Source organism: Clavelina lepadiformis, chromosome 6 (genome assembly GCF_947623445.1).
Source record: "Clavelina lepadiformis chromosome 6, kaClaLepa1.1, whole genome shotgun sequence".
Classification (NCBI taxonomy): Eukaryota; Metazoa; Chordata; class Ascidiacea; order Aplousobranchia; family Clavelinidae; genus Clavelina; species Clavelina lepadiformis.
The window spans coordinates 18,711,466-18,724,148 of record NC_135245.1 but is presented as its reverse complement, the minus strand read 5'-3'; the positions used below and the strand labels follow the sequence as shown (position 1 = coordinate 18,724,148).

At 36.8% G+C, this 12,683-nt stretch overlaps 2 protein-coding genes across 2 annotated transcripts; one reads left to right on the top strand and one right to left on the bottom strand.

Annotated features, from left to right (window-relative positions):
- Positions 1 to 867: 867 nt before the first annotated feature.
- On the bottom strand, positions 868 to 11,841 carry LOC143462724 (prestin-like). Its single transcript, XM_076960977.1, has 14 exons — positions 11,483 to 11,841; positions 11,205 to 11,315; positions 10,713 to 10,885; positions 10,335 to 10,499; positions 9,936 to 10,115; positions 9,473 to 9,703; positions 3,577 to 3,768; positions 3,334 to 3,474; positions 3,023 to 3,157; positions 2,733 to 2,882; positions 2,458 to 2,653; positions 2,103 to 2,227; positions 1,839 to 1,893; positions 868 to 1,496 (listed from the first exon to the last, which is right to left on the bottom strand). The coding sequence occupies exons 1-14, from the start codon at positions 11,760 to 11,762 to the stop codon at positions 1,366 to 1,368; spliced, it is 2,265 nt and encodes a 754-aa protein (XP_076817092.1). The 5' UTR covers positions 11,763 to 11,841; the 3' UTR covers positions 868 to 1,365.
- LOC143462723 (uncharacterized) lies at positions 5,705 to 9,039 on the top strand. The gene is made up of 4 exons (XM_076960976.1): positions 5,705 to 7,197; positions 7,335 to 8,175; positions 8,436 to 8,640; positions 8,867 to 9,039. Exons 1-4 carry the CDS (start codon positions 5,945 to 5,947, stop codon positions 8,890 to 8,892), a joined length of 2,325 nt encoding a protein of 774 aa, XP_076817091.1. The 5' UTR covers positions 5,705 to 5,944; the 3' UTR covers positions 8,893 to 9,039.
- Positions 11,842 to 12,683: the final 842 nt, after the last annotated feature.

The window sequence follows — 12,683 nt, the reverse complement described above, 5'->3', positions numbered from 1 at the left end:
TTAAAATTTAACCTCTTAGAAAAAACTAAAAACTATTCGCCTGCCGCCGAACTCGCAAATTTATGAAGCTACGGTATATATAAACAATCAGGTAGTTGAGAGATGCATGAACTTCCAAGTGTGATAAGAATCTCTTTCGCAATGTAAATAAACTTGTCAAGACAGTTAAGCGTATTTCTGACGGTTACATAACTAAACTAATTGAACCAAACAGCATGGTCAGCTGCCTTCAGTCGCTGACCATTATACCCAAGGCAAGCAAATGATTAAACGCCTTAATCAAAACGCGATCAAAATTAGTTGACTTCACGACTGTTACTATTTACTGATGTCTAAGTAACAAGGTGGTGCCATTTACCTGCTACCTTTGTATTGCTATACGCAAGGTTAAATTGATGAAATACGGGGCCCTAGAAATTTTTCTTTTGGATTCATTTTCATACTCGATAAAGCGTTTTGTAGGATTTGGTTTTGCATCATGATTTTGGCTAAATTGTTTGGTTGAGCTTAACTAGACTTGAGAAACTGATACATGCATGACGTGTTATCATAACGTGCGAATGGAAAAGTAGGACAGCTTGTAATTCAAGCAGGGCTTAGTTTCATTGTTTTGTAAGGTTGTAGCTACATAATATGCCATTGCTACTAAAGAGTAAGATGTCAATTGTTGAAACTGAAAACTTACTTGTAGGTTATTTGGTCGGAATCAAATTTTATGTGATCAATCAACCAATCCGATATCAATGCAATTATATAGGCCTAACGTACATCAATGTTTATCGCCTAACATTGGTTATAAGACTTTCTATTAACTTCGACCTTAATGATCTTAAATCAATGCGAATTCAATGCACAAACGACGTCACAGAAGGGTAAATCGAATTAAGTTTTTTTGATACCAATATACACAATTTATTTTTACAGTGAGATTTTTCGTATTTCTTTCAGACAAATTCAATATAAAGAAATGACGTTGAATTCTACAGATGATAACAGATAAGCAGGTTGCGAAAATTTGTTTAAGTTCCAAATTTAAAAATTGTCACTTCAAAAAATAGAGACACAATTTGTTTTGGTTGGTATCGTTTTTTTTACATTTTAAAGCAAATTAAAAAAATAAAAATAAAAAAAAAACTTTAATCTCGCGAAAATTGCAGCAGCAGATTATTTGAAAATATTACTGTATACTCAAGGACCAGAAGAGCAAAATATGAACGCACAATTGATTCGATACAGTTTGCCCCAAGAGCCAAAGGTAGTATGTATAGCCCAGAAGTAAATTTAACAACTACACGACACAGAATGATTCATTCCATCAAATTGGCTTTCTACTCAAAAGCTTAACCTTGTTGTATTGCAAAAATATTAAAATTTTGTTTCCTCTATGTAACTGGGTCTGAAGTAATCCAAAACCGCGTCGTAGCTACTTAAATAAATGAGATCGTATCCAAATTTCTCGATGAAACCGCCTGAATGTAGTTTGCTCATAGCTTCATCTGCATAAAAAAGGGAAGAAAATTTCCAAGCATCTTATCAAGGCTATAGGCTGACATGCTACATCAGTTATATTTTAGACTACTACCGTGAATTAAACTTATGCTGTAAGCTGTTCCTTACATTAGAACCTTGTACATGTGTGTTTCCAATAATATTTGTAGGTCTATGGAGTTATAATTTAAAAGCAGTAACTCTACTTTCTCGTCTTGCGTAATTAATATATATTATTAATAATATATAATAATTAATTAATTACGTAATTATAATATATTATTTCGTAATAATTTCAATTACGAAATAATAAGAAATTGAAATAAACTGAACTTTAAAATTGGTCTTACCTCCGACGTTGCTTAACATCATATCGATTCCAAGTTCTTTGTAGTCCTCAAAAGCCTGAAGAGAAATGGTAAAATGTTTACGTTAACCCAAGCTTCCGAAAATACAACTAATATCTATCTTCTCTGTATATAATACTGACAAACGATACTGTCCGCATTTTAATTTGTTACTTATTTCAGAAATGTTAATAGATTGAATACGCCAATAAAGGTAAAAGTAAAAACGTAAAAAGTAAAGTAGACAAACGGATAATAATATCCAACCTTTTTCAGAAACTTTACTCCAACTGAGTCCATAAAACTTATCTGGGAGCAATCCAGAACAACAGCGGTTACTCCAGGACCTTTTACAATTGGTGGATCTTCCATTTCGCCGCTTATTGAATAAACTGATCATAAAAAAAGTTTTAAATTATGAGTTTATACTTTATTTAATCGAAGCGCTATCAACATGACGTTAGTTAAATTCTAAGTTATACTCCAAAAACCATTCATGAAAAACTTAGACGCCGATTTTAAAAACTTTGGGTGAAGTTTCTTTGTTACAGTTCACTTTTGTCGGTTAATGGTTAATATAAACAAACCAGTGCTTCAAAAAAAAACATAATAAATATCTTACCTTGATTGTCTTCTTCTGACGTATCCTCGAACATATGATGGTTGTTGGGTATTTCCTCGTATATTACGTCATTTTGGTAAGTCGGATTATCGTTACACTTAAAACTGTCCTTGTATTTGGCGTCTACTTCACTGCTGAAGCCGAAATCATCTTCTCTTTTTGAAACGCTGGGCGAATCGGTAAAATCGTCTTCAACCTAAAGTGAAAGAGTTTCTTAGAACCTATTAAGTGTTGTTATTATGAAAACGATATTGAGTGTGTGACGTCACAACCACCTGTGTCCTCTTCTGCTTTTTCTTCTTTTTCTTTTTCTTTGCTTTTTCCAAAGCTGGGTCGATCTGAGTTTCTTTTATCAACCGACGACGTAATCGGTCTTTGTTGACGTAATGAAGCGGTCCGCGGAAAGCGATCACGGCGATGTCACTCTGTAAGCAAACAAGGGGAATAAGATTGAATAAATCAAACATTGATCAAGCTTGAAACGAGATCATTTGATATGATCTCCGACTCTATAGCCTATGTAGAGCGCAGGGTGTACGGTTCTTAAAGATCCTCTTGATCTTACCTGACTTGAGTTCTTTTCGCTTTTTCTGTAAATCTCCGTCCCATTAATACGAGTCACTGTCTCCGATTTGATAAATTGAGTGCGGAAAACGACGCAGAGAAAGTTAAAAGCGATTCCAGTGAGAAGTCCATATACCTGTTAACCATATAATACACCATGCGGATGCAGTTGGAAATCAAAGGCTCCCGAAAAGCCGGTAAATACGATTGGACTTGCCAAGAAAACTTTCGTCACGGTATACAGATAATTAAGACAACACAGTTTAATATAGACATCTTATAACAAGAGCGTTGCATTACGAAAAAGCTTACCACGTCGAGTAAAATAGTCGCAATGCACGCGACCATCCATACAGCGCCGTCGAGCTTGTCGATTCTCCAAAGAGGTAAGAAGTCGCGTGCTTTTCTGAGCATTCCCTTTATGGCCACAGCGATTATAGCAGCTAAGCAAGCCTGGAAATATAAAAGGTTTAAATTGCTGTCTGTAGACATTTCTAATTAATCAGATTAAGGCTTTAACTTTGAAAATTTGTGGTGCGTGTAAAATGAACATACCTTTGGCATATCCTCAAACAAGGGACCAAGCACTAACAACACTAGAAGTATAACCGCAGCAGATATCAGTCCAACCAGCTGAGTTTTCCCACCACTGTCCACCTGCACACAACTTCTGGACATTGAAGGGAAGGCAGGGACACAGGAAAAGAATGACCCCACCGTGTTGCTCACCCCGTACGCCACTAATTCCTGCATTATAAGCAAGTTTGTTTTGAGGCTTGAATTTACTGTAATGAAACACTGTCACTTGTAAGCATTACGGGATACAGTAGAATTCGCCTATAGTGACTTTAGCTATAGTGACACTTCGCCTATAGTGACACCTGTTGCAAAGTCCCGTTTGCAAACCATATGTTTTGCATAGAAATGACTTCGCCTATAGTGACTTCGTGTAGAAGAACACTTTGCTTACAGTGACACCACATTTCTGTCCCTTGAGCTCAAAAATTTCCGTATAAGGACACTCGTTAGTTTTTGATGCAATAATATATACTTTATCCATGCGCAAGCAAGATGATAGAAAAGGTTTATGAGCAGGCTTCATAATTGTGATGTAATAAAAGCGTATGCTACTGTGGCTGCTAGGCTAGTTCCAGGCTTTTGTTCTTGTGAGTTGTGATCTCAGTTCTCTCCGCATAAGCCAGGTTGATTGTCATTGTATAGTTTGTCGATCTAGCGTAAATTTCTAAGTTTGTACAATGCCACTAAAGAGAAGAGCGTATTCGTTGAAGGAAAGATAGGAAGTCAAGAAAGCTGCAGAAAGAGAGCGTAGCAAAAAGTTTGTTGCAGACCGCTTGGGAATGCCAAGAAGTTCCGTTATTAAGATGTGCAGAAACTCGGTTGCCATAATTTCAGAGTATGAAAGTGGGTGTAACGCTCAAATTAAAAGGCTAAGAGGGCACAATTTTGAAGATGTAGATGAGCATCTACTGAACATCATACATATGAAGTAGCTGATTAAACAATCGCTATGTACAGTAGAACCTGCATATAATGGACACTTATGTAACGGATGACCGTATACAACGGACTAATTCTCCAGTCCCTTTAAGGAAAACAATGTAAAATACTTCGTATATAATGGATATCGCATATAACGGACGAATTTCGCTGGTCCCGACTGGTCCGTTATATGCGAGTTCTACTGTAGTCATCTGCGGCCATTTTACCTTTACTTCGTCTATACTATAGACTCTATAGTGACACTTCGTTTATAGTGACACTTTTTCCGCGGTCCCTTCAGGTGTCACTATAGGCGAATTCTACTGTACTACGAGGTTATAAGCAGCCTAATCAGCCGCGATCAAGGCATGCACCACGTATGTCCAAGCATATAGTATACGATTGATAAGGCATGGCCTAGTGTAAACAATTGGAGGTATAGATTTGGCAAACCTACTTACGCCTACCATGCCCAGTCGGAAATTATACCAGATTATGTATGGCCATTTGATCACTTATGTCTGATTATAATAGATTATGTGTGTATTATGTTTGTTCGTAAGAAAGAGTTACATAATCTTACATATATCGTAGTTTATCATAAACAGCCCATCGATGGTTCATGGTACCTTTCTAAACCTTGCCTCAAGTAAGAATTTCTTGCATAATATTGGTATAAAAATCGAAATTTTTTATGTACGTTTTATCAAAAATATTGTATTGTTATTTACGTATCCTTTCACCAAACTTGAAAGGCCTTTTTTCTGCATGTCACTGTAGGCCTACCAGGTAATTGGAAACAATTAATTGTATTGGGACTATAGATGATTATTGATTACCAACATTGTAGGTGTGAAAATTGTATAATGTGATAATGATCACACAGTAGACACTGTATTGTAATGATAATTGTGGTAGTGCGATATTACAATAAGTAGCGATAAAATGCAAGGCGCAAGTAGAATAATTAACCGGTTCCCTTAATTATAAATCATTATTATAAGATGGAATGTACATTTTCAAAATTTTATGCAAAAACGCTAAAAGTGTTACTTTTGGAATCATTTGTAGTTATAAAACCTAACTCACTGCCACGCTTTCAACAGCTCGTACACAATACTCATTTTCAACATGGCGACCAAATCGCAAACCTTTATAGTTGTTCTCTTTACGCCGAAGAGTTTCTACGTCATCACTCTACCCATAGTTCTGCCAATGAGGTCTTTCCCCTTGACCAATCGCGTGGCATTGATTTATTCCGCGCTTTTTTTACGAAATGTTGCCTCATGGGAATTCTTTTTCTTTGTCTTGAATTCCTGTTCTTAGATCTGATAAGCCGTGACTTGTTTGCCAATATTAGTTAGCGTCAGCAGTCTTACAGAAAACAGAATGTCTCCATCAGCAGTCTTACAGAATACAGCTTATGTTTATTCCTTTTTCAGTAACTAAGCTTGAGATAATTATGCCTAAGAAACGATCTTCTCGAATATTTTATAAACGTTATGAAGAGTTGTCAAGACAGCAAAAGTGGAAACGACGAAAGATTTGCGAAAAAGATAAACAATGTCAAAATGAACCAAATCTCGAAAATAGCATGTCTTCATCTTTAAGTAATAAATCTGTTGGTTGCGTTCCTAATTTTGTTGAGAATGAAACGACTTCTTCATGTGATGAGTCTGTCAGTTGTGTTTCAACTTCTGCAGATAGCAGCGTAAATGACTTAACCTCTTCAAGTGACGAGTCTGCTAGCTGTAGCTCAATTTCAACTGACACTAGTAACGAAGGTTGTGATTTCATTGAAACTACAAGCTTTCACCCAAATGAAAAAGTTGACTCTCCTTCAGCGCAGATTTCCGAAAATGTAACTATGCGTCAAGCAATTATTAATTGGGTAATATTGGAGAAAAATGTGCCAAATGCTGCAGTCACCAGGCTTCTTCACCAGTTACGCAATGTAAATAATAGTTTACCGTGCTCATATAAAACTTTATTACCACCACCACGGTTGCAATATGAAACAATGGCTGGAGGAAGCTATGTGCATCTTTCTAACTGGAAAAAGGGTCTTCAAGATATCTTGTCTTCAAATGTCAACCATCAAACAGTTTATCATCTCATTATAAATATTGATGGTTTACCATTATTTAAATCTTCTCCGAATTACAAGTTGTATCCTATTTTAATTTCTCTTTATAAAGTACCAATGAGACCCTTGTGTGCAGGCATTTATTGTTCCGAGCAATCACCTAATCGTGAAATGCCTTCGGCAGATGTATTTTTAAAAGCTCTGATGGATGACTTAAGGTTCCTTGAAAACACCCCAGCAACTACCAAAGGATTGTCTTATCATTTAGCCAACCGTGGTATATTTGTCTGTGATGCACCAGCAAGATCATCGTTAAAAGCTATAAAATCTCACACTGGCTATAATAGCTGTGAACGATGCACTGTCCATGGAGAATACATTGAAGGCCGGGTTTGTTTTGTAAATACTAATTGTATACGAAGAAGTGATGTTGATTTTGTGCTGCAAAGTGATCCAGAACATCACAAAGGGCATTCAGCATTAACTGATTTTGGAGTAGGTATGGTTTCGCATTTTGTGCTGGATTATATGCACCTCTCCTGCCTTGGTGTCACAAAGAGGCTTATGACTTGGTGGAAAGGTGTGCGAAGGTAAACAAGCTGCATGTTATTGTGAGTACTGTATAGGCCTAAGCTATAAATTTTTGGTTTAAATTTATTTACAGATAATACTTGAGAAACTTTAAAATCAGTAGCCTAAGTTATCGTTTGCATTAATTAACTTGCAGACAACGTAAAGCTAAACTTTCTTCTGATGCTATTGCAAGAATTAGCATGAAAGTGGTTCAGATGAAGCCTTTCATTCCTATGGAGTTTAATAGGAAATTGCGACCTGTTTCTGATTTGCCATATTGGAAAGCTTCGGAATATAGGTTGTTTATGTTATACGTGGGTTGTGTTATGCTACATGATGAGAACGTTTTATCGAAATCAAGATACTTTCACTTTTTAAAGTTGACTGTTGCGATGCGTTTTCTGTTATATCAAAACACTAGTCCTCAACACTTGCAAGTTTGTTCAAATCTTTTGCGTGAATTTGTAAGCGAATCTGCAACGTTATATGGGAAAAGTTTTGTATCTTATAATGTTCATAGTTTGCTACACCTCGTTGATGATTATGTGTTGTATGGGTCTCTTGACAATGTAAATAGTTTTCCATTTGAAAGTTATTTAGGAGTGCTTAAAAACTGTGTAAGATCTGGTTTCAAACCACTGCAACAAGTTGCAAAACATGCTTTTCATGACAATGAAAATTGTTTGTTTACATCAAAATGCTTACGTAGCAACATTACTTGTGAATTAACTCCATGTGTAGAAACAGGTGTAATTACTCCTCAGTTTGAAAGGTCATGTCTGTTGCATTTTTCTGATGTTAAACTACCCCATAGCAATTGCTCTATAAAGCGTAATTCCATTGCTGATTCCACAATTTGTATCTCTTCTACCGTTTACAGAGTTTTCAATATTATACAATGTGAGAGTGGGATGTACTTTATTGTTAAAAGGTACAAAAATATGAATGCTTTTTTTACGAATCCTGTTTCTTCGAATTTAGTTGGAATATATGAGGTAAGCGAAATTAGTAAGCACTATGAGGCGATCAAGGTTACTTCTTCAATCAAGAAATGCATTTTATTGCCTTTTAGAAACAAATTTGTTGCATGTGAAGTCATTCATTCTGTTTAATTTCAACATTTGTGTTCTGGTGCACTGCGCTTGTACAGTACTTGTGATGTATAAAAACTTTGTAACAGACAAATTTATGTAATGATTTGACTGGTTGCCCTTTCACTAAAGTTTGGTACAGTGATAACGTTACTTTGTTGCAGATCATGAAAACATTTAAGAGATTTGTGTGTGTAAAGTTTAGCGGGGGTACAAATGATGTGGTGCCACGGAGTTGGCTATGTGATGAAGGCAAGTTATGCAAATGGCCTACAAATTCGTCTGTGGACATTGCGATTATGAGAAAACAAGAATTCCCCCCACAGAAAAATTGGAAGTTATTTAAGTGCACAGTATTGTGTCAGTCAAGTGAGTACATAAGTATTAATTGTTGTGTATGACTATAAGCAGGTATTACAAATATTGTTTAGTTGGCATTACTGAGATATTTTTGTGAGGTTTTGTAATCTTGTAGCATGTAACTCGCTAAAAGGAGAAACAAAACATCACAGAAATATCATTCTACACAAAGCCAACCTTTTTGTGTAAACTCATTTAGATTAACGAGACTTACCTGTTCCATTATTTTTATTAGGTTTGTATGAAAAGTGTTTTGTCTGAGGAGGAGTCTTGCAGCAGTGGACAAGATGAAGACACTTACCTATAATTAAGAACTCCTATTTTACTTTGTATTTTATCTTCGTTTCTTTTTCTAATTTTCTGCGTTCTCGCTTTTTTCAACTTTCAATAAATGCCATTTAAAACGTATATATACGTTGTATTAAGTCGCAAATGATCGTAGCTATTAGTAATGTTACTGAAAGGGTTTTATGTCAGGTAAAGACTAGGCCCAGAGAAAAATATAAGATAATTTTTCTCAGGCTCTTGCATGATTATATAAGGCTTATGATCGGTCGCCATACTTGGCCCAAGCATTGCCCATTGTCAAATTTCCTGACCTCTTTCTAACATATATCTCTGGCTGTTGAATGGCGGACGTACCTTGGGCCAGCTTTGTTTTTAACATGTGCGGTAGATATCACATAGTAAGGCCAAAGATAAATTTCTGACTGGGTGGCCTATTCAATACAACCGAGTAATTTAGGGAAAATAATATACAGCCAAGGGAAAATTTCCAATTGATGACTTAAAATGACAGTATAAGGCATGTCCTAGCAGCAGCGTATGGTAGTCAACTTACTTGGTTTGGTTTGATCTTGTAACCAAAGTTCATTCCGAAGATTTTTGCAACAGAAACGGCCACCGAGTAGCCAACAATGGCAATAGGTATTGCCGTAGCGACCACACTACCTAGGAGATTTGCATCAGGCGGTTTTGGGGCTGGAATTCCAACAGGGATAGATCCAACGATAGAGACGCCGTAGAGGTCATAGAATCCAAAGCCGTAAGATACCCCAGTACCCACAACAACCTGCAAAAGGTAGTCTATGTCAAAAAGCTGAAAACCGGGTCGGTCACAATGATACGGAAAAGCGCCGTGCGAATTCTCCTAACGATACTTCAGCACACAAATAAAACTTACTGCAAATCTAATGCTTGCAAAGCCGGAGCAATATTGTACAAAATAGGTGAAAAAACACCTCTGATGAACTTTTACAAGTTAGCCTAAATTCTCACGACCCAGGTAACGACAGTAAACGCACCACTACAAGCTCCCCAGGGATTGGGATTCCAAGCGGAAGTTTTTTTTTGAAGCGTTCATTAATTTCTTTCACAATCAAAAGAAACACACAACATATGACCGATATAACCACAGTTGCAGCTGTCTTAGTTCTTCCTGCCGCGTCCAGGGTAGTTAGCTCGGTTATTACGTCACGAATTATCTAAACAACAAACACATTTACGGGTTATGTTCATAACTTAAAAAACATCAGTTTAAATAAGCCCGTTTTTCCTTTGCCATGATATTCAGTTTCTTCTTTCAAAACGTAGAAAAGCTTAATACCGTTATGACCTGACGTTTCATTGAACCAAATTTAATCAGAGATTGAAATAAACACTCAAAATTAACTAAAAATAAATCTAAATGGATCCAAGCTCACCCACACTATGGCGAGAACACCGGAGTAGCTTCCCACCGATACACCAAACAGATCTTTCAACTGGGATACAAAGACGTGCACAGCAGAGCCGCAAGTGAATCCGCTGATCATGGGGTCAGACAAGTACATGATGATAGAGCCCAAGTTGAACAAACTCAAACCCAGCTGCGAAAAAACGCTGTTTATGATATTAAAGTAAACAGGGTAGAGCTGAGCGAAAAAGAGCGGGTAGCTTATTGAAAGCAACAGGCAAACAATTAAATGCAATCGCCCATATCTTAAAAATAATCTCAAACGTTAAGTGCTGCATTTTGGCCAGCATGCTAATATATCTTGGAATACTCTTATCACATGCACAACTGCATATCTCAAAGTCACCAGAAACACTCCAATGATCAAGAGAGTCGCCACTGAGTACTGGATTCGCACGTCGTACACTGCATCCCAGGCGGCCTGGAACTCGTCGTCGGTTGCGTTGGTTGATCTGATTGGGTCTGGATATAAAGGGGTGACAGCAGCCCCCATCATCAGACTTGTGATCGCAAATGCACCTGAATGATTAGGATTAGCCGAAATGCATAAATTAGGTTACATTGCTTAGGTTGGGTGGCCTGCTGACTTTTCAGTGCTGGCTTCCGGCATGATACGTGTCGGCTTTTACACTGATAAAGCCAAGTCATGTTGCATGGTTAGGCAAAGATTTTAAAGATAATGTCTTTAGCAGCAACAAATAAAAGCAATATATTACCAGCTACCAGGTAATATTAATTACCAGCTGCGCTCGGTTAAGCTAAATTGTTTCTTGTGCAATCCAAAGTAACAATTTAGATAAACACTTTTCAGCATTAAAAACATTAACCAGGCACTTACCCATAGAAACGTGTCGCGACGTTCCCAAAATTGAATACACAATTGCGGGGAAGAAAGCGTTGTAAAGTCCGTGGATTGGGTGTTGGCCAGCCAGTAAGGAGTATGACATACCTGCAAACAATACGTAAAAATAATTGAATTAAAAACGTGTTTAAAATGATAAACTTCTCTGCTTCCTACTTATTGGCTAGTGACAAGCCTATAACTTTTAGAAATGGTAATTGGTCAAAAGGAACTTGGTAACGATTTTTCTAGTAACAATAAATCCCCATACTAACCTTGAGGTATTTGCATAACTCCGATTGTGAAGCCGCTTATGAGGTCAGAAACCAGCCATTCTTTTATGGGATACTTCCTCAGCCAGGTGATAATTGGAAACAAACTAAGAAAAAATCTTTTTGCTGTGCCTCCGGGGTCATCAACCTTTGACCTCACATAACCATTGACTTTAGTTTTAATAAATTGCCAATCGAACTCTTGAGTTTCCCTCTGCACATCGTAGTCTTCTTGAAGAGTTTTTTCAGTCAAAATTGGTCTATAGATTTCAACCCGACTCATTACAACACTGAATTCTTTCTTCAAAGTCCAGCTTATTCAGCAATGTCGATATTTATTAAAACAGTGGTTGTTAGTGTCATTTTCTTATAACTGAAAGATACTTTTTTATTAAGCCTTAGAAAATCGTTTCTTTTAATAATAGTTGGTTGTTAAATAGATTTTTTATCATATCAACAGCCGTTTAATAGACCTTGACAGTGATGATCATATTACTTTTTCACACAGTACGCTACTACAAGTACTGGCAAGTCTACTGTTACCGCACATTTTGTCAAAATCTTTGAATCTCCTTGTGTGAGAGTTAATTGAAATACCTCCATCAACAGAAATGTCAAAAAAGGACTTTTCCAACTTTTACTAATGAAACAATGAAATAATCCAACTAATAAAGACGTCAAAACAATAAGCTGGTAGTTTGTAAATTTTTTTTAAATTTTTCCGTTTTGTAAAATTCCGATTTGATAGTTGTTATTTCGCTGGACATTTTCCGCGTTTGCTTTCTAACCTGGATACTGTAAGTTTCCTAACTTCTTTGTGGAAACAAAAACTACAACATCACCTCGTTTCCTTGAAGGTTAAATGGTCACAATGTTGTCCGTATAATGGCAACCAATCATGTTCGTGATCAATATGTTTGCACTTCCCTTAGACAAACTACGTCGGGTAAATCATTTCTACTTTTCCATCGTTATCAATGCTTTGACCTAGAACAGCTTGTAGTCCATCGCATAACGGTTTTCACGTTACTTGACGTAACAATGACATTAACGTATATTTGTTAGAGCGCAAACTCCTTTTATTGCGTTCTGTTAAATCAGAAAACCCATTCAGAGCTTGACACGATACGGCATGGTATGGCGCAATCTTATCCTTGGGTTGAGGAAAGTCTTTGAACCACTTAAACTCAGCGGTGACTCATAA

Excerpts from the sequence above, each read along its gene's own strand:
- LOC143462724 (XM_076960977.1), bottom strand. The coding sequence starts at position 11,762 with ATGAGTCGGGTTGAAATCTATAGACCAATTTTGACTGAAAAAACTCTT. Across the intron at positions 10,886-11,204 it reads GTCGCGACACGTTTCTATGG|GTGCATTTGCGATCACAAGT; the intron begins GTAAGTGCCTGG and ends CTAATCATTCAG. Across the intron at positions 10,116-10,334 it reads GTGTTCTCGCCATAGTGTGG|ATAATTCGTGACGTAATAAC; the intron begins GTGAGCTTGGAT and ends TTTGTTGTTTAG.
- LOC143462723 (XM_076960976.1), top strand. The coding sequence starts at position 5,945 with ATGTTTATTCCTTTTTCAGTAACTAAGCTTGAGATAATTATGCCTAAG. Across the intron at positions 7,198-7,334 it reads TGGTGGAAAGGTGTGCGAAG|ACAACGTAAAGCTAAACTTT; the intron begins GTAAACAAGCTG and ends ATTAACTTGCAG. Across the intron at positions 8,641-8,866 it reads CACAGTATTGTGTCAGTCAA|GTTTGTATGAAAAGTGTTTT; the intron begins GTGAGTACATAA and ends TATTTTTATTAG.